At 51.3% G+C, this 22587-nt stretch overlaps 1 protein-coding gene across 2 annotated transcripts; it reads right to left on the bottom strand.

Annotated features, from left to right (window-relative positions):
• Positions 1 to 1428: 1428 nt before the first annotated feature.
• Ficd (FIC domain protein adenylyltransferase) lies at positions 1429 to 6421 on the bottom strand. Of its 2 annotated transcripts, none has more exons than XM_048342762.1 (3): positions 6328 to 6421; positions 4776 to 5133; positions 1429 to 3487 (listed from the first exon to the last, which is right to left on the bottom strand). In XM_048342762.1, the coding sequence occupies exons 2-3, from the start codon at positions 5074 to 5076 to the stop codon at positions 2415 to 2417; spliced, it is 1374 nt and encodes a 457-aa protein (XP_048198719.1). In that variant the 5' UTR covers positions 5077 to 5133; positions 6328 to 6421; the 3' UTR covers positions 1429 to 2414. The 2 variants fall into 2 exon arrangements, with proteins under 2 accessions (XP_048198719.1, XP_048198718.1); XM_048342761.1 differs by having other exon boundaries at positions 1429 to 3490; positions 6328 to 6419.
• Between the last annotated feature and the right edge of the window lie 16166 nt (positions 6422 to 22587).

Below are 22587 nucleotides of genomic sequence, written 5' to 3'. Positions count from 1 at the left end.
TGCTAGCAAGAGCGTTCTCTCTACCTCTTGAACTATGACCTCCGTTCTTTGGTTTTTCATTTGTTTTTAGACAGGGCCTCCCGCTTTGCCCTGGTTGACCTTCAGACTGCAGTCCTTCTTCCTCTGCTTCCTGAGTAGCTGGGACTACAAGTGTGAGCTACCACATTCAACCCAACCTACACTCTTAACCTAAGTTGTCTTTATTTATTTTTTAAAGATAGTCTCACTGTGCAGCCCAGGTTAGCCTCAAACTTGTCTTCCTCCTGCTACAGCCCAGCAGTTGTGTGCTGCCATGCCCAGCCACCTAACGTTTTTTCATGGAAAATTTTGAACATATTAAACCATTTTACTGAACTGTAAAAATAAATCTTCCATGCCTATCTTTGAGCTTTAGCTCACAGCTGACCTCTGCCTCTGCCCATCCTCCTCCCTTGCTTGGGGTGTGTGTGCAGGTGTCAGCATGGAAAGGTCATAGGTCATGTCACCCTTGGGAATACCAGTGCCTTCATGTCTCGGATCCTGCCCAAGATGTCACTTGTACTCCCTGTGAGTTTAAAAGTGCACAGAAAGCAACTATTTCTAGGCCTTCCCTCCGGATTCAAGTACACAGCAGTTGTGGGCAGCAGGAGGCTGCTCAGGCTGTCGTGTGTGATGGCTGCTCTGAAACCTGTTCCTCTGGCGAGCCAGGCTGAGCTGGGAGCACCATCTCGCACCAGCACAGCTTGGCTGCCCTCTCCATGGGCTCATGGGTTGTGGGCCTCGGCCTTTCCACACTAGGTGCAGGGTGTCCACGTGAGCAATAGTTCCGAATCCACCTTGGGACAGATGGAAACACTGCTCAAATGAGACGTGAACCTCAGTCGTGTATGTAATAAAATACTTTATTAGAATCAGTAGTTTGTTAAAACAATATCCTTCACACATAGCTAAAGTGCAGATTCTCACTGTGGTACTGCAAGCAGGCCCCACGCCTTGGCGTGAGAAACCAAGACAAATGCCACTTTGAGCACGGGTCAGGGAGAGGCGCCATCTTCTGGCTTTGAGGGCCCAGCCACCACTGGTGGTCATCTTGTGCGTCTCACTTTTCCTGAGCTTCAGAAAACCGGCTGAGTGTGCCAGTTAAACAACTAACTTCACAAATAGGCTGAGTATGCCACTGACGTATCATGTAACTTTACAAACACCTGCTACATCGGAGCAGGTCCATGAGGCTGTCAAAAGCAGGTGTCAAGTCTAGTGTGGTGTACCCATTGCTGACAAGCCCAGCCTGGTGCAGACACTGCCACTCAGCGTGGGAAAGAACCCTGACGTTTCCAGGCCTTTAAAGGCACGTCCAGTTGACATTTATGCCATGTGATTGTCCTAAGATTACACAGGGCACTGGGTTGTTTAGTAAGAGAAGTTGCTAGGAAAGTAAGGCCCACAGGCACTGACCGCCAGGGGATGCTGGGACAGTAGAGTGACTTTGCCAGGTGGAGGCAAAAAGGGTATGGGTTCAGAAGGGACACACGTACTTTGCCTCTCTGGTCACATAATCACTGGATTCTAATTTATGATCAGAAAGTTACTTAGGACCTCACTCTTGTTTGACTTGCTTGGCTGGTGCTAGATGTGAGCCACAAGCAGTGGCACTAGACTTTGAACTTGCCCCGACCCCAGCCCTCCTCCTTGTGGGACTCTTCATCTGTGGGTCGGCAACCCTGCGGTTACTGGGGAACCAGCCCAGAGAACTTTTACACTAAAGCGTCTGGTCTGAGCTGCTGCCAATGAAATGTAAGAAACATCAAGAAGTGAGTCCAAAGCTGCTGCTCTCTGAATTAGAAAAATCGTTCCCTTATGAAAATCCTAGCCACCGGCACTCAGGTCTGAAGGATGGCTCCAAGGACTCCTTGGAAATAAGTCAGGCATCTAAGGCAAATGTCAGCATCCACTTCCGGCCTGGAGAGGCAGGAAAGCCACTGAGCCATCCGGGTGTAGAGACAGAAACCTCGGCACATGGGCATGCTTCTCCCCAGCATGGCCCACTTCATGGTGCTAACCATGGGGCCATTTCAGACAGAAAATGGGGAGAGCCTTCTCCCATAGGCTCTGCCTCCCTCCCTCACCTTAGTGCAAATCCTGCCCACAACCTGCATCCTGGTCACCCCCAGCTGCCAACCAGCATGGCCACAGGGAGACACCCCCCCCGCCCCAACATGGCTAGCTCGCTCCAAAGAAGCAAATAAATAACATCACTGAATTATAAATTACCTTAGATACATAGCTTATAGTTTAGTCTTTTTTAACTAAAAAAACCCCAACAACAACCAAACGTCTGGAGATAGTCTTTGAAGGTCTGGATTTGCAGAACTAGGTTTCTGTAAATGGCATTTTCTTTGGTTCCCTCTTCACCTAGAGAGAAACGACGCCAAGGGTCAGGGCCGGATGGGGAGTGTCTCCTTGAACCCTGAATGGTTGGGGGTGGCTTCCGGCAGGGCCACTGAGTAGTCAGTGGTGGCAAGGAGCAGGGTGTCCAGGGTGCTCTCGGCGCACTTGGCGATGAAGCGGATGAAGGGGCGCACGTCGCCCTCGTTGGCGACCTCCAGCATGTGGTAGTACTCGGAGCGCTGCTCCTTGCGGATGGTGATGGGTGGGTAGCCAGCCTGCATGAGGATGAGGTTCATCAGCAGCCTCGAGGTCCTGCCATTGCCGTCGATGAACGGGTGGATGTACACCAGCTTGTAGTGAGCCAAGGCGGCGAACTCTACGGGGTGCAGGTTCATGGCATCCTCTGAGTTGAGCCACTGAAGGAACTCATGCATCTGCTTCTCCACCTCCCGGGGGTGGGGGGGCACATGATGCCCCACCAAAACCTGGGTGGTCCGAAACCTGCCCGCTTCCACCGGGTCCACGTACCCCAGCACCCGCCTGTGGATCTCCAGCACGTCGCTGATGGTGACCGACCCGATGCGTGAGACCAGCGTGGTGTTGACGTACTTCATGGCAGCGTGCATGCCGATCACCTCGTTCTGCTCCTCCAGGCTCTTGCCCGGCACGGCGTAGCGCGTTTCCAGAATGTGTCTGATCTCGGACAGCGTGAGGGTGTTGCCCTCGATGGCCACCGTGTGGTAGATGTGGTGGTAGTACGTCTCCTCCAGCACCCGGCGCAGTGCCGAGCTGTCCTTGGGGATAGACAAGAGTTTCTTCACCTTGCTGTCGATGGTGCTGAAAGACCGCTGGTCAATCTCCTCCACCAGTGGCAGCATCCGCTCCCGGTTCACCAGCGCCTTCTCGTGGAAAGGGGAGAGGGTCAGGGCCCGGGTGTACAGGTAGTCGGCCTGGATGATGTCCTTGTCCTCTTCTGAGAAGATGCCCAGCTCATTGAGGGCGTCCACGTAGTGCGGGTCCATCTTGAGAGCGTGCAGGAAGAGCTTGCGCGCTTTGTCCCGCTTGCCCTGGCGCTTCATCTCCAGCGCTTGGTTCAGGGCTGCTCTGGCTTCCAGCTTGCCTGCTAGGAGACAGCCAGAGGCCTGGTCAGCTGACATGCCTAGTGGCCCTGTGGCCCCGTGGGGAGGGAGCCCCCTGCCTCCCACTGGGACCACACAGAGGGCTGGGCATTGAGTGTCCTTGTCCCTTCCCCACTGTGCTGCTGTCCAGGGCCCACAGCACCACCAGGTGAACTCTCCTACCTCTGCTGCTCATCCTACTGGTTGCTGGGCCCTGCCCCGCCCCACCCCTCTGGCCCTAGCGGTGCTGCTGGCTCCTAGTCAGCCTGGTGTCTAGGTCACCACCCCTGGACATGTCTTCCCTCCCTCCCTCCCTTTGTTCCTTGTTTATTTATTTATTTAGTACTAATACAAGGACTTGAATACAGGACCTAGGTACTGTCCTTTAGCTTCTTTGCTCAAGGCTGTCACTCTTATCACTTGAGCTACAACTCTATTTTCAGCTTTTTGTTGGTTAGTTGGAAAAAAGAATGTCAGACTTTTCTGCCCAGGCTGACTTTGAATCACAATTCTCAGATCTCAGCCTCGTGAGTAGCTAGGATGACAGGCATGAGTCACTAGTGCCTGGCTGTTTGGGGGTGTTTGTTTCACGGGTTGCATTCTGTGCCCAGTTGAGGGGTATTGTCTGGCGGTCTTTAGTCATGTTTGTGGGGAGGGGTGCACCGAGCGTCTGAGGGCGCAGGCAGGGGAGCTATCCCACCGCTCCGATCCAGGGGCTGGAGGCACGTGTGGCTATGGGTCCCGCCCTCTTCCCAGTGTCAGCCTTACACAACTAGCCCCCACATGCTAGGACCTCCACACAGAGTCCTCGGCGGCCCTCCTCCCTGCAGCACACCCACCTATGGCTGGGACTCGGTGCTCATGCCACCCCCTGTCCTTTGTGCTTCCTCTGCTCCCATGATGCAACGGCGTGGTCACCAGTCAGCTTGTCTCAGCTGGGAGCTCAGGGCTGAGTTATTCACCACAATACCACAGGGCCCTGTTCACAGGTCACAGTGGGGTCCTCTGCAAACCACTTTCCTCTTAGCAAGTGTTGAGCTGGGTGCTGTAGCTCCTACTTGTAATCCTAGCTACCTCAGGAGGCTGAGATCTGCGCATCTTAGTCAGAAGCCAGCACTGGCAGGAAAGTCCAAGATGCTCTTTATCTCCAGCGAACCACCAAAAGGCTGGAAGTGTAGCTGTGACTCAAATTGCAGAGAGCCAGCCTTGAGTGAAAAAGCCAAGTGAGAACACAAGGCCCCGAGTTCAAGTCCCAGTACACACACACACACACACACCACCGTGCCTTACCTGGAGATGCCTTGGTCTTGACTACCAGCAGCCCCGCGTCCCTGGAGGTGATGCTGAGCTCCGTGGATGGGCTGGTGCGCTTGGTGGTGGCATGCTGCGCCCTATCCAGTCTGCTGCTGAGCAGGTAGAAGCCTTTGAGCACAGCCAAGCAGCGCTCCTCTACTGCTGCCAGTGGCAGCAGCAGGGCCAGCAGCGACCCCAGGGCCATGCTCAGCAGCGTCAGCCACAGCACACGGCCCCACACAGAGACCCATTTTGGTTCGGTCACCGCCATCACTGACGCCATTGGCATGAGCGTCATCTGGAATCAGGGGTGGGGCCCCCTGCCCATGTCAGGCCGGCCTGGTAACAGCAGGATCTGCAAGGGACGGAGAGTTGTAGAGGCAGGGACAGAAGTGGATCTGTTTCAGGGGCTGGGCAGGTGGGAAGGGGAGGCCTGGACATGCCACCACGCCTTCCAGTTCCCCAGGGACCAGTGTGGGTCTCACAGCCTGCAAGGATTGGTGACTCTCTGGGGCAGTGTGGCAGAAAAGTCACACTGTTCCAGGCTAGGTACTACGCTAGTGTCAGGTCCTGCACTAACACTAAGCACCACCTCACACCTATTATCCCTCGCCATGTTAAAACATCCTGAGCAGGAGGTGCCGCTGTGACTTGCATACTCCAGAAGGGGAAACTAAGGCTGGCAGAAGTGAACTGCCAAAGTCACCAAGAGACAGGTTGAGGACCCGAACTCTGGAATTCCACAGCTTGAAAGTACCTCAGCCGCCATCTCCTGGCTCCTAAAGCCAGGCATGTGAGGCCCAGAAAACACAGGATCCTCCACGGCAGCTCTCTGGTATATTAGACCTCGCTGCTGCCTGGTGCGGGGTTCCTACCCTCACCCTGATTCAGCCTCTGTGCTCACAATGCTCTTCCCTCCAACCTTCCTTCCCTGGCCTGTCCCTCGGACCAGGCAGTTGAGCATCTGGAAAGGAAGTCAGGTCTTGGGTGAGCACGTCTGACCAAAGGCAAGGTGTGTGGGTGCTGGCAGGGGGAGTGGAGGAGGGCAGAGTTTTCAAGCAGCCTTGTGCCAACAATAAGCATTTATTGGGCAACTATGGGGGTGCTGGACACTGAACTGTTCACGCCTCTCATCTCACCAGACCCTACCTCACACCACCCTAAGGAGGAAGAGCACGCACAACTTCATGTTGCAAGTGAGGGGAATCAAGGCACTGCCGGTAAGTTCGGTTCCAGGAACGGGGGGAGGGGGGCAGAAGTCAGGAAGGAGCTCCCCAAGGGAGCCCAAGTCCGGGGTCCCAGGTCTCAATACGAGGCGGGGCCCGCGGGGGCTCCTCCACCCTGCCTGTAAGGGCCGGAGGACACCGGCTCTCCCGTGGCCAGGGGTGCGCGGGAGGGGGAGTGCGTGGTCAGAAGCGGGGAACTGAGGCCAGAAGGGGCGGAGGGACTGCTGGAAGGCCAGTCTGCAGAACCGGCCTTCGCGAACCCCGCCCAGGGCTCGCGGCCCCACTGCACCCTCCGGAGCCCCGCGGCCTCGTCCCCACCTCACTGCGCGCCGCTGCGGGGCCTTCCCACCGCGCTCCCCGCGCTCCCGCGCTCCCAGGCTCCGCGCCGGCCGGGCTTCCCCCGCCACTGCCGGGACCTTCTCGACAGCAGGCCTTCTGGACCCTCCTCCAGAGACTCACCATTGGACAACCCACTATTCCCGTCGCAGCGGATTGGTTGGCTTCACCTGTCCGTCCCTGGCATTTCCGGGTTCTAGCATCCGCGTCGGCTAACCCGGGAAAGGCCCGCCGTGGGCCACTCCCATTGGTTGTCCTCGGTGTGCGTCTCGTGCCAGCGGTGGCCAATCAGAAGCGAAGGGGCGTGGCCTGAGTTACAGGTGGGCGGAGCTGGTGCGCGATCCCCGTGAGAACGCAGATTGGAGGCGCGCGAGGGGTCGGCCCTGGAATCTTTGCCGGGCGCTGGTGCGGGTCCTGGGGCTTCAACGCAGGGTCTGGACCTCTGTCCCTGAGCTTTTTCGGGAGCTCTACCACTTGAGCTCCACTTGAGCTTAAACTTCATCGAAAGCTACGTACCATCCTGAAATTCAGCCTTCGGGGAGGACGGGCCTAGAGACGCGGAGTTCCACACGGGAGCGGGCCCGGGGCCCGGGTTTGCACTCGGATTCTGCCCCTCTGGGGGGCCCCAGGCTCTCCACGTCTCACACGGGAACAGCTCACCGGACTTTGGTCTTCAAGCTCGGGATCTGCAGGGGAATTTGTGCCTTATATCTTGAAACAGGCCCCACAGTTTCCTCATCTCCCAGGCCTCAACATGGAATCTAGCTCCGAGTAAGCTCACAGGACATTCTCCTGTGGCTCCAGCCTGTGATCCTAGCCACTGGGGAGGTGGAGATAGGAACAGCACGCTTCTGTGCCAGCTAGGACAAAAATTCCTGAGACTGCGTCTCACTAATAGCTGGGGGCAGTGGCATATGCCTGTGATCCCAGCTATGAGGAAGCACAATTGCTGGACTCGGTGGGAAGGATGGGGCAGGGGGAAGACCCTACTTCAAATAGCAAAACAATAAAAGGGGCCAGAGGCATGGTTCAAATGGTACAGTTCCTGCCAAACAGCCTTGAAAGTCCAATTCAGTCTCCAGTCCTGCCCCTCCCCCCTCCAGTTCACTGCCTTAAACTTGAAACCCCAGGAGCAAACTAGAGCCTTCGGAGTGCTAAGATTGCAGGTGTGCACCATTACATCCTTTTTCTTTTTCTCCCAGAGTTTTAAACAATAGGCAAGTCTTCCTGCTGGCTATGGGGTCTGCCAGATTGCAATCTTTGCTTTAGGGGTTTTAAGATGAGCTGGAAAGCTGTTGGGAGCCCTGGAAGAAACCTCAGCAATGACTGTCTCTGGACACTAGGGGGCAGTAGCACACTGGCATCCCTTCCTCAAATCCCCTCCTTTGTCAGATCAACTGTGCTGAGAGCACAAAATACGGTCCCTGAAGTGATATTGAAAAGTTGGCTTTTTCCATCTTAAGCATTCTGTATTAGATGGAAATTGCCTCCCCACGGCCCACCAAGGACTTGTTCAAAAAGCTTGCCTTGACACACGACAACGAACCCAGAAAGGGCTGGCCTGGGAAATAGGTCCATTATGCAAAACAAAGCAAAACAAAACACCTTCTGGACCTCTAAGAAATGGCAGCAGAGCAATTCTTGCTGGCAGAGGTGGAGCCCATGGCTTTGGAAGAACCAAACTCCACAATTTGAGGCTCTGTCATTAAAAGTCAATGAGTCATGCCTGTCTGTGTTCTCCTAACCCCCAGCTCCCCTCACCACAGCCTCGGCCTTTGCCTTCTTCCAGCTCAGCCCTGCAGCCTTTGTCCTTGCTAAACTCACCCCTTATACTCATGCAGGCCTCCTGGAGAGGGCTTAAGGGACCCCTTGGGAGTGTACTTGGTTGGTGATCGCCTCATGGTGTCAGGTTCATTTTCACCAATGTGCTACAATTCACACACATGAATGAGCCTTGTTTCCAGGGCAAGTCATTTTTTTTTTTGGGGGGGGAGCTGTACTTCTTATTCAAAATACATGCATACATACATACATACATACGTGTATCTAAATATCTATATCTATATTTGCTTCAAGTGGTAGAACACCTGTCTGGCAAGTGCAAGGTTCTGAATTCAAACCCCAATACTGCCCTCCAGAATGCTTTTTATTTTGCCAGTCCTGGGACTTGAACTCAGGGCCTGAGCACTGTTCCTGGCTTCTTTTTGCTCAAGGCTAGCACTCTACCACTTGAGCCACAGTGCCACTTCTGGCCTTTTCTGTTTATGTGGTGCTGAGGAATCAAACCCAGGGCTTCATGTAAGGGAGATGAGTACTCTACCATTAGGCCATATTCCCAGCCCCCAGAATGCTTACTTCTTTTTAAATCATTATTTTATTTTACCTACTTTCCTTCCTTGCTTGCTTCCTTCCTTCTTTCCTTCCCTCCCCACTTTCTTTTTGTTTCTTTGTACCAGTTCTGGGGCTTGAATTCAGGGCCTGGGCACTGGTCCTGAGCTTTTTTCACTCAAGGCTGGCACTCTACCATTTGAGCTACAGTTCTACTTCAAGCGTGTGTGTGTGTGTGTGTGTGTGTGTGTGTGTGTGTGTTTAATTGGTGGTTAGGGTCTCATGGACTCTCCTGCCCAGGCTGGCTTTGAGCGGCGATTGTCATATCTCTGCCTCCTGAGTAGCTAGGATGACAGGCATGAGCCAACAGTGCCTGGCTCATTCTTTCTTTCTTTCTTTTTTTTTTTTGGCCAGTCCTGGGCCTTGGACTCAGGGCCTGAGCACTGTCCCTGGCTTCTTCCCGCTCAAGGCTAGCACTCTGCCACTTGAGCCACAGCGCCGCTTCTGGCCGTTTTCTGTATATGTGGTGCTGGGGAATTGAACCTAGGGCCTCGTGTATCCGAGGCAGGCACTCTTGCCACTAGGCTATATCCCCAGCCCCTCATTATTTCTTAAAGGCAAAATGGCACCATAGTTTGAGTCAAGAGTCTTTAAGAGCAGTTTAGATGGATGAGTCTGGCTGCATTCTCTGATGATTACAGTCAAGATGCTGTGAGGGGGTGTAGTATTTGGTGGGCTGTACTATCTGAGGGCTGTGGTGTGTGTGGGGCTGTGGTATCTAAGGCTGTAATGCCTGAGGACTGTGGTATGTGTGGGGCTGTAGTGGCTGGCGCTGGAGCATCTGTTTCTTCAGTGTCTCACAGACATCAGCTCTTCTCTATGTGGCTTCCTCCATGCAGCTGGTAGAGTGTCCTCACAATATGGCAGCTGGCTCCGTCCATGAATGGACTCCTCCCACCTATGCTCCATTCAAGAGTGCTGTGTGTACTGTCCTTCCAGGAATGTCCCACAGACATCATCTCTGCTGTGCACATGGCCACACACATGAGCCTTGGCTGGCAGTGGGCGTGGGAGGTCTCCAGCAGGCTTGCCAGGAGATGAGATCCCATAGAGGCTCCAGCCTTTCATGCAGTACCGTTTCCTCCTCAGTCCCAACAACTCTAACTGCCAGCCTTCAAGGGGCCCTCAGCCCCCTGGGCATCTCGCGATGGGGTCTTCAGGGCCCTCGAGGCAGGAGCTGTGCAGATGGGAGACTTATCTGTCCTTCCCCTGCTGCCCAGCTCTCCTAATCAGCTGGAGAATCCACCTACCCCTGCCTAAAAATATGGTCCTGTTGACATGGAGACTGGCCCAGGTGCTCAATGTGCGGTTGGAGATCCCAGCCTCTAAAAGGTGTGACTAGCTCTTCCTCCACTTCCTGACAGGGACAGTGACTCAGGCTGGCCACAGGGCCCCTAGCTCACAACCTTCACCCCACCTTGGTGAAGGCGGCCAGGCAGAGTGGCTGGCAGGGGTGCTCCCCCTCTCCTGTTCCAGACCACTGTTCACGCAGCGTGTTGGAGGCTTGCTGTTGCCATTGTAACTGTGGAGCCCTGGAAATGAAAATGGTGCTTTGCTGGCCAGGAAGCCAACCTCTTCATACTCATTCCTCTCTTTTATAGAGATAAGAATTCCCAGGAGGTCTTGGCCAGACATCAAAGCATCTATTTCAGGTGCTGAGGAAGTGTTTTTAAAAAATGTCCTGGGGAATGAGTGTAGTCCTAATCAGAGACGGTGGCAGTGACCCTGACATCTCAGAAACAAAGAAATAGGTTGAGAGCTGAGGCCACTTTTTTTTTTTTCCATTTTTAACTTTTTATGTTGGTTGTGGGGCTTGAACTCAGGCCCTGGGCACTGTCCCTGAGCTCTATTGCTCAAGGCTATCACACTACCACTTTAGCCACAGCTCCACTTCAGGTTTTCTGGTGGTTCATTGGAGACAAGAGTCTCATAGACTTTCCTGCCTGGGCTGGTTTTGAACCTTGATCCTCAGATCTCAGCCTCCTGAGTAACTAGGATGACAGGTGTGAGCCACCAGTGTTCAGCTCATTTTTTCTTTAAAATAACAGGTTTATTGAGTTGTAATTCACATACTGCACAATCCATTTAAAGTGAACAAATCAGTGGTTTTTAGTATATTCTCAGAATCATGCGACCATAAAATCACAATCTATTTTAGAACATTTTCATGAACTTCCCTCTCCCCCCAGCCCCCAAACACCCATTAGCAGTCATTTCCCATCCTTTTTCAGGCCTGGCAGGTTGCTCTTCGTCTGCCAAGATTTCTCTATAAGTTTCCTATACATTCAATCACTATCATCATCATCTTCTTTTTCTTCTTCTTCTTTCTTTTAAATGCCAGTAATGGGGCTTGAATTCAGGGCCTGGACGCTGTCCTTTAGTTTTTGGTTGTAGTTTTTACTCGAGGCGGGCACTGTACCACTTGAGCCACAGTACCACTTCTGGCTTTTGGTGGTGAATTGGTGATAAGAGCCTCGTAGACTTTTATATCTGGCCTGGCTTTGAACTGTGATTCTCCAGATGCTCCCACAACAGGGGTGTGCACATCAACACACGCTGTCCATGCACATGTACACACATGTGCATACAGAGAGATCTACACAGGCCTCTGTTGACCAGTGTGGGAAAAGCCCAAGAAGGACGGGTGATCATTTGAAAAGAAAATGACATTGGATTCCCCCTTAGCTTGGGGGGTGGTCATGTGCAATAGCAAGACATCTAAAACCAGAATAGCAAGGGTATGTGTCATTTGTGCAGGACTGGGGTGAGGGGTCCTCAAAGCTGGGAAACTCACCCAGCCATGGAGCAGAACAAACAGCAAGAGGGGGAATGAGCTAGAAAGTGGGGGCAGGTGGGAAGTGCCTCTCCGCTCTCCGAGACCTGCTGAGGTGGTTGGTTGTAGGGGCTGTGCCTGGTGCACACACTTCTTCTAGAACAGTCCCTGACTTTTTCAGGCTGCTTGGAGCCCGAGCAGCATACATCAGAAACAGCCGAGGTTTATAGATGTGCCAGGGTGACTTGCTTGATCTTCTGTTTCTTCCTCTCCTTTTCTCGGGACTTTTATTTATTTATTTATTTTTTTATTGCTAGTCCTAGGGCTTGAACTCATGGCATAGACACTATTTTTTCTTTTTCCTTGCAAGGCTGGTACTTTACCACTTGAGCCACAGCTCCATGTCCAGCTTTTTGCTTGTTAATTGGAGATAAGAGTTTCGCAGAATTTCCTGCCCAGTCTGGCTTCAAATCCTAAACCTTAGATTTCAGCCTCTTGAGTTGCTAGGATGACAGGTGTGAGCTATCAGAGTGCCTGACTCCTGGGGCTTCTAGAATTTCTTTTTGGAAGCCAAGAAATGAAAATTTTACTTGTTCATTGTTGAATTTAGCAAATGTATATATAGATATTGATATTGATACTATGTGCAATTGCTGGGTCTAGAACTCAGGGCATTTCACTCTTTTTTTTTTTGGCCAGTCCTGGGGCTTGAACTCAGGGCCTGAGCACTGTCCCTGGCTTTTCCCGCTCAAGGCTAGCATTCTGCCACTTGAGCCACAGCGCCACTTCTGGCCATTTTCTGTATATGTGGTGCTGGGGAATCGAACCCAGGGCCTCATGTATATGAGGCAGGCACTCTTGCCACTAGGCCATATCCCCAGCCCCGGCATTTCACTCTTACTTAGCTTTTATGCTTAAGGCTGGCGCTCTACCACTTGAGCCATAGCTTCACTTCTGGTTTTTGGTGATTAACTGGAGATAAAGAGTCTCAGATTTATTTGCCGGGGCTGGCTTTGAACCACGATCCTCTGATCTCAGTCTTCTGAGTAGCTATTAGTTTTTATAGCAACAACTTTCTTTCCCCCTAACATTTGATACTACAAAACACTACTTAACTAAAATCTGTAATTACATTAGCAAGGGCAGTCCATAGAAACAAGCCTGGAAACAGACGTCTCACTGTGGTGAGAGGACAGCCCTGCCCCTGACAACTGGGGCTTACTTGTCTTTGGGGTTCTATAATATGTGGAAACTCATGCACCACTAGGCTCAGCCATTCCCTTTATTTCGTATGTGTGTGTGTGTGTGTGTGTGTGTGTGTCTGTGTGTCTGTGTCTCTGTGTGTCTGTGTGGATGCGCATGTACTGGTCCTGGGGCTTGAACTTGGGGCCTGGGCACTGTCCCTGAACTTCTGTCTTCCATGCTAGCCATGTCCACTGCTTGAGTCACAGCTCCACTTATGGCTTTGTGCAGGTTGGAGATAAGAGTCTTATGGACTTTCCTTCCCAGCTGAACCTCAATCCTCAGATCTCAGCCTCCTGAGTAGCTAGGATTACAGGTGTGAGCACCAGCACCTGGACGCTTCTATGTCTGATATTAGTTTGGGGTGGTTTCTGTCCCTGCGCTCAGAAGTCCTAGTTAATGGAGTGGTCAAAGGACAGGCCTCTGGGGCTAGCACTGAAGCCTGATGAGCCTTTTTGTTTTGTGCTCCCAGCAGCGCAGGAGAAAGCCCAGGAGAGGCTAGGGAAAGAAGGAGGTGTCAGTCATGGCCTTCCAGCCCCCTCCCAACCCCCCCCCGGCTCTTTTCTATTGTCCAGAGTTGTCCACAGACAACTCTGTTATGAAAGGAAAGGACAGAATAAGCATAGTGCGTGGAGAAAGACATTCTGCAAGTTGGAGGCACTGCCTTGCCATCTCCCTGTGTGCTCTGTCTTGTGTGGGTGTCCATGGCCCACTCATGTCCTGACCATGCTGAGACTTGTGTCACTTTGGTTACCCTGACACATGTGGGCTGGTGGCATAGTACAGTGGACAGGGGTGTCTCTCCTTTAGGTCACCTGCCCTGAGGCAGCCCTAGCAACTAGGAGATTGCTTTTTTGTTTGTTTGTTGGTCATGGGGCTTGAACTCATGGCCTAGGCGCTGTCCCTGAGTTCTTTTGCTTGCACTCTACCACTTGAGCCACAGCACCACTTTTGGCTTTCTGGTGGTTCATTGGAGATAAGAGTCTCATGGGACTTTTCTTTTGTGCCAGTCCTGGGGCTTGAACTCAGGACTGTGCACTGTCCCTGAGTTTCTTTTGCTCAAGCTGGTGCTCTACCATTGAGTCACAGTGCCACTTCTGCTTTTTTTCTGAATTCAACCCAGTGCATGCTAAGCAAGCACTCTACCACTAAGCCACATTCCCAGCCCCTCACAGGGACTTTTCTGGCTTCGAACCGTGATCCTCAGACCTCAGCCTCTTAAGTACAGACATGAGCTGCAGGTGCCCAGCTCTGTTTTTTAAATATGCATAGACAGCTGCTACCCAGATCTCTCTAAGAGGGCAAAGCAATTTTAAAAGCTCTGTCTAGTCAGCTTTGGGAGCAACCAGTCTTTTGTCCTCTTCTCTCCCCACCCGCTCTGGGAAGCTGCAGGGATAGGATGTGAGCAGCACTGACGGCAGTCCCCACTCCTCTCTATCAAGAGGGAAATCAGCTGCTCTAATAATCATGAATATTAATGTCTAGCCAATTTCACTCAATTAGAACCATGATGTATCATTCTGCCTCAGTGCTTTCAGGGAGCTGCCCCAGTGGCTGCTGGGAGATCTGGGCACTTCACAACAGTTGTGAGCTCACTTCACACTCAGCCCTACCCTGGTTCCATGAAGGAACAACCCTGGACCCCATGACCCCTGACCCCATGGCCCCTGACCCCTGGATCAGGTCTCTCAGCCTTCAGAGTGAGCACTTTCCCTGGCTTTAGGGCCCAGGAGATGTCATTGTTATGGGAGCCTCGACTTCTTGAAATGAGCTGTCCCCCTATCTGCCTCCTGCCTGGGTCCCCAGGAACTGTGGGCCGTGACCTGCACATGGCTGTTCACTGGAGTTCCACTTCCCTCCAGCGAGCTGGCGAAGGGGAGTGTCTCTCTGTGGGAGATCCTGTAGTGCTGGTAGGCTGCTTCTGAACAAAATGCCAGGCAGAGTGTGGGGGGCAGTCTCGCCTTCCGCCGCCATGACACAGGACAGCTGTGTGCACAGACACAGCTGAGGGGCAGGTGTGGGGGCGTCCTGTTCCTCCACCAGCGGGGTCTTGGAAGCAATCTGCATCCTTATAATGAAGTAATGCTCTCCCCTCCTCCCCCTCCTTTCTCTTCTCCCCTACCCTCTCCTTCCTCCCAGTCTTTCTCCCTTCCTCCCTCCCTCCCTTCTTTTTCCTTTCCCTACCTTCCCCTCCCTCCCTCCCTCCCTCCCTGCCTCCCTCTCTCTCTCTTTCTCTTCCAGCTCTGGGACTTGTACTAGGGCCCTGGTGCTGTCCCTGAGCTTTGTGCGTAAGGCTAGCACTTCTACTTCCAGCACTTGGTGCTTAATGGGAGATAAGTCTAATCGACGTTCCTGCCCAGGCTGACTTTGAGCCACAGTCCACAGATCTCGGCTTTCCGAGTAGCTAGGATTGCAGGCTTGTGGGTCACTGGTGCCAGCTTTGCCCTTCTGTTTCTGGTCTTAGTTTGGGGGTCCTGCGTCCAGGAAACCCTGGCTGCCACAGCTGTCAGAGGACAGGCCTGTTGTTGCTGAAGCCCGACATGGCCTTTTGTCTGTGCTCCCAGCAGCATGGCTGCACCGGGGAGGCCCAGGCCCGGGAGGAGATGGTGTGTCTGCCATGGCCTCCACCCCAGGCTCTCTCCCCTGTCCACAGACAACTCTGTCATGACAGGAAAAGCCAGGCAGAATAAGAGCAGCATCATAGAGAAAATCACTTTGCAAGGTTTGTGGGTTCCATGCACATGTGGGTGGCTGATGCCTCATTTCCCAGCCTGCAGCTGGGGGCTCCTGGGGGCCAGGTCCCCACGTGTCAGCGGCTCCCGCCACCACGGAAGCACAGATGAGGCTCAATCTCCCTCCCTTACCCACCGTGTCCTCCTCAAACTCATTGCCACCCAGCATTAGAACATTTTTTGGTGTGTGTGTGTGTGTGTGTGTGTGTGTGTGTATGTGTGTGTACTGGGGCTGAAGTGCCAGATTTTGAAGTCAGGCCCCACTTTACCACACGAACCCCACTTTACCACGTGAACCTGAGATAAGCAGGCCCTGTGAGCAAACCCAGGACAAGCTTATTAGGGCCCAGCAGGTCGAGAACTCTAACCACTGGGAATGCTTAACTCTAACTGCCCCAGAATGCCTCGAGCCCTGAGCCAATCAGATTTGTACCTGTGTCCTAATCTTACTTGCTTGAACACCTGATTGTTGTAACTTTGTTCTTTGCCTTTATAATCCCTGTGTAATCGCAGCTCAAGGCTTCCTCCTAACCTCCGCTGTGTCGGAGGGTAGGACGAGGCCCAAGTTGCAGCTCGCTTGAATAAAGCCTTGCCTTGCTTTTGCATTTTGGAATGTCTGAGTCTCGGTGGCCTTCTTGGTGGTTGTTTCGCGACTTGGCATAACATTTGGGGTTTCGTCCAGGATAGCCCCAGAGACCCCCGAGACCCCAGACTCCGAAGGTAAGGAAACAGCGCTGTTCATTTGTCTTGTCCTGTAATTTGTCTTTGTCTGTCTGTTTTGCTTTTGCTTATTTCTTAAAGGGGTTCTTGAAGGGGTTGTCGAAGTGGATGCACTTACTCGGCAATCCTGGGGAGACTGGGGGACGCCCCAGACTCTCCACCCTTGATACTTGGGTCCACTTGGGTCCACTCCTCCTGCACCCTTGCGGGAGGTTGTGGGCCAACTTAGGTCTGCTCCTGCTGCTTCTAGCTTGCAGGAGGAGGCTTGTGGGCCAACCTGGGAGATCTCCAACTCATAGCTTTTCTTATTCTCAGGCCTGTGTGTTGTTGGGTCCACTTGGGTCCACTCCTCCTGCACCCTTGCGGGAGGTTGTGGGCCAACTTGGGTCTGCTCCTGCGGCTTCTAGCTTGCAGGAGGAGGTTGTGGGCCAACTTGGGAGATCTCCAACTTGTAGCTTTTTCTCAGGCCTGTGTGTTGTATTGTTTGTTTTTTTTTGTAGTCTTTTGAACTAAACATCTGATCAGAGCTATGGGTAACGTTCTATCTTGGGGACCTTCATCTAGCCCCCTAGATTTGACCCTAGCTCACTGGAGGGAGGTCAAGGAGATAGCTCAGAACCGAGGTGTGGGCCGTAAGGAGGAAAATCACCCTGTGCAAGTCAGAATGGCCCACCCTTGAGAGAGCTAATTGGCCACCTGAGGGGAGCCTTGACATAGTTAAGATCAGGACTTTACAAAGCCTAATCGATGCCCCTTGTTCAGGCTATCTAGACCAGATTCCTTATATAGACACCTGGAGGGAACTAGTTGACAGGGACACTCCAGCTTGGGTTCGGCCTTTCTTACCGACTCCCTCCTCCACTCCTTCCCCTACCCCAATATTCACGGGGTGACAAGAGAGAAACCAAGAGGGAAGAGAAGAAATTGTGCCCACCTGTCCTCCAGGGAGGAAGCGTGGAGAAGGAAATATTTCCCCCTCCATACTCCCCACCCCAGTTACAAGAGGACTCTGAGGAAAATGTTCCAGCTGTGCCCTCCGCTCTGGAGGGGCCCGCCCAGTCCTGGCGCCGGCAGCCCAGGGCACGGAGGCGTCGGCCCCAAGTCCTGACCTGCAGCCGCCGACAGGGGCAGACATGGGGCCAGCCCAAGCCATCTGCAGGTGGCAGGGAGTGACCGCACCACGCAGCGCTGTCGTCTGTGTTTGTAAGTCTGACAGTCTCTTTTGTGTCAAACCTGCATAGCTCACTGGAAAGATGTACAGGCGACAGCTCACATTCAGTATGAGTGTAAAAATGTTTTACTAAGACTATCAAGCCCTAGAAAATGAGGCTGGAGAATGCTAAAATCATATATGAAAGGTTTTGTCTTAAAATTTGCGTGTTGCAGGAGTAAGATTGGCAAAAATATCTCTTGCCACTGGAAAATGTACAGCCGATGCTTATTCTGCACGCTTTAAGATCTTTTGAATATGTATGTGTGTGTGCATGTGTGAGGGTGAACATGTTCAAGACTGTTAATATGATGTAAAATTGAGTGAGTTTAAGTTTAAATTCAAATGGTCATCAAGTTTGGGCATTACCAAATGCTTTAAAGGATTATTGCATTGTTTTAAAGAGGAACTATAGTTAAAAAATGTTTAATTAAAAAAATCAGAGCTAAGTGTCAGAAATTTGGATGTAAAAGGATATAATTAAACTAATGGGAATAGAAGTAAACTCTCATTAACTCTATGTATGTAGGAAGAAATGGCAAAATGGGCCAGTTTCTCACTAATATATTGGAAAGCTGAATGGATAAGTATTTCTAATTGTAATTCTTGCATTAAGGAAAAATTGTCATTGAGTTCAAAGGTCTTCATGCCATGCAGTAACTGGGACTGAAGAAAAAAAAACAAACGAGGCTCTTTTGAAACAAGCAGCCCATAGGCAAAGGGTGGCACCTGGTTTCAGAATGCCTGTGAGCTTCAGTTTTTCCGATGCAGATAAAAGTGTTGTTAGTGTTGAAAAGGCTTTGAAAATCAAGAATACATTTCTAGATAAGAAATTTGGAAGTAAAATTGTCCTAAATAATTATTGCAAAGTGAGAAAAGGAGAATTATGGCTACCAAAATGTTTAATTGCCATTCCAGCTTCTTTGTAGGTTTTTTGTAACAGTTTCCAGCAGGCCCACAGAGAAGCACAGGTGATTCCTACAAGTTTGTCAAGATCTAATACTGGCCCTTAAGTTCCAGGTAAGAGCATGCTTAAAAACTACTTCTGTGTGGACCACCTTGTTGCTTTTTTTTTTTTTTGCCAGTCCTGGGCCTTGGACTCAGGGCCTGAGCACTGTCCCTGGCTTCTTTTTGCTCAAGGCTAGTACTCTGCCACTTGAGCCACAGCGCCGCTTCTGGCCGTTTTCTGTATATGTAGTGCTGGGGAATCGAACCTAGGGCCTCGTGTATACGAGGCAGGCACTCTTGCCACTAGGCCATATCCCCAGCCCACCTTGTTGCTTTTAATTGGAGTAAAGTGGCCTCTTGTAAGACTCACTGATCTGAAATCTGCGGTTCGAAGCCAGCCCGGGCAGAAAAAGGTCCCTGTGAGAGACTTGTCTCTAATCAGCCAGCAGAGTGCTGGGAACGGAGTTGTGTGGAGCTCAAAGTGGTAGGGTGCTAGTCTTGAGCTGGAGAGCTCAAGCCCTCAGCACTCAGGCCCTGAGTCCAAGTCCAGTGGAAAGTCACTTCTCCTGGGACAAAAGTGATAGAGCATCCAGAGGCAGTAAGCCACTGCTTGGATGGCAGAGATGGTGTCAGATCCTAGAGTCACTCCTGTTTGGCCTTTCAAAAGTTAATCAAAGCCGGGAAGTCCTAGAAGAATAGTTCGTAAGCATGCCTTTCTAATGCCCATGTCTGTCTACTGGGCAGGAACTTGCCAGTCATCTGTGATAGTGGGTCATAAGGGTAAGTTTGTCAAATGAGAGGATAGTTTAAAATCCCAACCCCCACATCTACTCAAAGCTCTGACTGGCAGTGAGAATTTTAAGCTGATACATCTGTTCAGGAAAGAAAGCTTGTAGACCTGAGATTGTGTCCTTATTGAGATCTGTTAAAGGCCTGCAAAGGTAATTTTTTTTTAGGTCATCAGAGACCAGTTCCCCAGCCAGTCAGGAAAAAGCTTTTACAACCTAGAATGTTAAAAGGCACAAATTTGTAAACCTTAAAGTCACCTATCTGGGCTTCATATTAAAAGAGGGCAAGCGTTGGCTGTCAGATGCACGTAAAGAGACTATGCTGAAAATCCCTGTGCCTAAGTCATCCAGACAAGTCAGAGTTCTGGGAACAGCAAGCTTTTGCTGGCTGTGGATACCTGGGTTCGCTGAGATGGCCAAGCTTCTATATGAAGCCACCAAAAACCTCCCAGAATTTCATTGGACTGAGCAGATGCAAAAAGCCTTTGAGACAATCTAGAAAAGCCTTCTGGAAGCCCCTGCCTTACGCCTACTTGACATGAATACCAAGAGAGGGGGCTACTGACAGCGGAAGGAAAGGCCATTAGAAACAAGCAGGGGATTTTAAGCCTCATTCGGGCCCTATGGGAACCAGCAAAGATTGCCATTATGCACTGTCCGGGTCATCAAAAGGGAGTTGATTCGGTGATTAGAGGGAATAATCTGGCCGACCAGGCAGCTAAGGAAGCAGCCCTTCAGCCCAGAGAAGTATTGATTCCAGTAGACCCAGAGCCACGAAGCTTTGCCTCCTGTGCCCCAGTATTCCCAGGAAGACTTGGAGTGGATAAAGAGAATTCCCATGGCCCACAAAACCCCAGACAGAGAAGGAAACAATGACTGGTGGAAAACTTGTGAAGGGAAACTTATCTTGCCACAAAGGCTGGGTAAGGGGATCCTTAAGAGAATCCACCGAGCTTCTCACATGGGAACCTGAAGAATGCAGGACTTGCTCCGACACTCCAAAGTGAAAATTAGAAAGGAGATCAACTTATTGAAAATATTGTTAAAAATTGTAAGGCCTGTCAGCTCACCAACGCCCCCAATCAACCAGTTGCTAAAGGAGCTCGCCTCTGTGGGGATAGGCCAGGTGTGTATTGGGAAGTAGATTTCACAGAAATTAAACCTGGAAAAATTTGGATACAAATATTTGCTAGTTTTTGTAGACACCTTTTCAGGATGGGTTGAAGTCTAGCCAACAAAGCATGAGACCGCGAATGTAGTGGGTAAGAAGATCCTGGAAGAAATCCTACCCAGGTATGGCTTCCCATCCACCATTGGGTCGGACAACGGACCGGCCTTCGTTTCAAAAGTAAGTCAGGGAATAGCCGCTGCACTGGGGACAGATTGGAAATTGCATTGTGCTTATAGAACCCAGAGTTCAGGACAGGTAGAATGAATCAGACTCTAAAAGTGACCTTAACTAAATTGGCCTTAGAGACTGGCGCAGACTGGGTGTCACTCCTTCCTTTTGCTCTGCTTAGAGTAAGAAAATCTCCCTATCAGCTTGGCTTTACTCCTTTTGAAATAATGTACAGGTACCCCCCGCCCATTATCCCTAGCCTTCAGACTGAATTGCTTGCTGATTTGGATGATGCTGAATTTTTGTGTAAACTTGATTATTTGTAGCTCGTGCACAAGAATATGTGGCCCCAACTTAAGGCATTATATGATTCTGCTTCTGTCCCTACCCCCCCAGGGGACCAGGGGACTGGATGTTCGTCCGGAGGCATAACCCCAAATCCTTAGAACCATGGTGGAAGGGACCCTACGTAGTGCTACTGACTACTCCCACTGCCCTCAAGGTATACAGCATCGCCACTTGGGTCCATTGCTCCCACGCCAGGCTAGCTGACCCCTTTGCCCTGGACGACATCTACCGTGGTGGAACATGGAAGGTCTCCAAGTACCCGACTCAGCTGCTTCGCCTTCACCTCAAGAAAAGAAAGTTAGACTGAATATTGTTATAATTTTCTTTTTGCCTTCTTTCCTTGCTACCCTGGCTAATGTTGGTTATTTTGGCAGCTCACTCCAAAGTGGGGTGACCCCCTTTTTTAGCAACTAGCAGGTGTCCTGTAAAGTCCCATGCAAGCAAGAAGGCATTGGTAGTTTTGAGCTTGCTCAGGAATACGGGTATAATTTCCAGTTTGGAGTAAAGCTCCTAATGGACATCTGATCCTGCAGTCCCTTGGTAAAGTATGAAGAAGCTACAGAAGATGGATGATCTTCACCCATCAGCCCCCCTTTAAAATCAAGGGACCAGAGTTGTTTTAGGTTACAACTTTGGGCCCTATTGGCCCATGCCTTATCTCTATATCATCTCCTAGACATGCAAGCCATTGAAATGGACAGAATGGAGCCATGATTGGCTCCCAAGGTACCAAAGAGAAAAGGGGGATATGAAGTGCCAGACTTTGAAGTCCGGCCCCACTTTACCACGCGAACACCACTTTACCACGTGAACCTGAGATAAGCAGGCCCTGTGAGCAAACCCAGGACAAGCTTATTAGGGCCCAGTTGGTCAAAAACTCTAACCACTGGGAATGCTTAACTCTAACTGGCCCCAGAATGCCTCGAGCCCTGAGCCAATCAGATTTGTACCTGTGCCCTAATCTTGCTTGAACACCTGATTGTTGTAACTTTGTTTTTTGCCTTTATAAGCCCTGTGTAATCGCAGCTCGAGGCTTCCTCCTAACCTCCGCTATGTCAGTGGGTAGGACAAGGCACGAGTTGTAGCTCGCTTGAATAAAGCCTTGCCTTGCTTTTGCATTTTGGAATGTCTGAGTCTCGGTGGCCTTCTTGGTGGTTGTTTTGCGACTTGGCATAACAGGGCTTGAACTTAGAGCCTTATGCTCTCTCTTGGCCTGCCAAAGCCAGGCCTTCTACCAATTGTGCCTCTCTAGAAGCCGTTCTTGTGTCGGTGATTCTTGAGGTAGTGTCTCAGTTTAGGCCCAAACTGGCCTGGACTGTGATCCCCCTATTTGTACCTCTCTATCACTGGGATGGCAGACATGTGGCACACCCAGCAAGTGTGCTTCCCCCACAACTTGGGGTGATAAGTGTGTGCTACTGTGCCTGGTGGCAAAATGGAGTTTTGTCACTTTTTTTTTTTTGGTCCTGGGCTAACTGTGATGCCCCAATCTCCACTCACAAGTATCTAGGGTAACAGTGGTGACCCACTATGCCCAGCGGATGCCAGAACCGAGACACAACCAACACAACCCCCCAGCGCCGGTACCACAGTTTCTGTAGAACTTGAAGTGTAGCCACTCACCCAACCCAGCTCCTTCCCTCCCTCTCTCTATCCCTCCCTCCATCTCTCACTCCCTCATTCCTTCTCTCCTTTCTCTTTCCTCCTTCCTCTCCCCCCTCCCCCTCCTGTCATGGGTCTTAGACTCAGGGCATGGGTG

This window comes from Perognathus longimembris, chromosome 3 (assembly GCF_023159225.1).
Source record: "Perognathus longimembris pacificus isolate PPM17 chromosome 3, ASM2315922v1, whole genome shotgun sequence".
Lineage (NCBI taxonomy): Eukaryota > Metazoa > Chordata > Mammalia > Rodentia > Heteromyidae > Perognathus > Perognathus longimembris.
This window is presented reverse-complemented; position numbering and strand designations above follow the sequence as displayed.

Excerpts from the sequence above, each read along its gene's own strand:
- Ficd (XM_048342761.1), bottom strand. The coding sequence starts at position 5,076 with ATGACGCTCATGCCAATGGCGTCAGTGATGGCGGTGACCGAACCAAAA. Across the intron at positions 3,491-4,775 it reads CAAGACCAAGGCATCTCCAG|CAGGCAAGCTGGAAGCCAGA; the intron begins GTAAGGCACGGT and ends GCTGTCTCCTAG.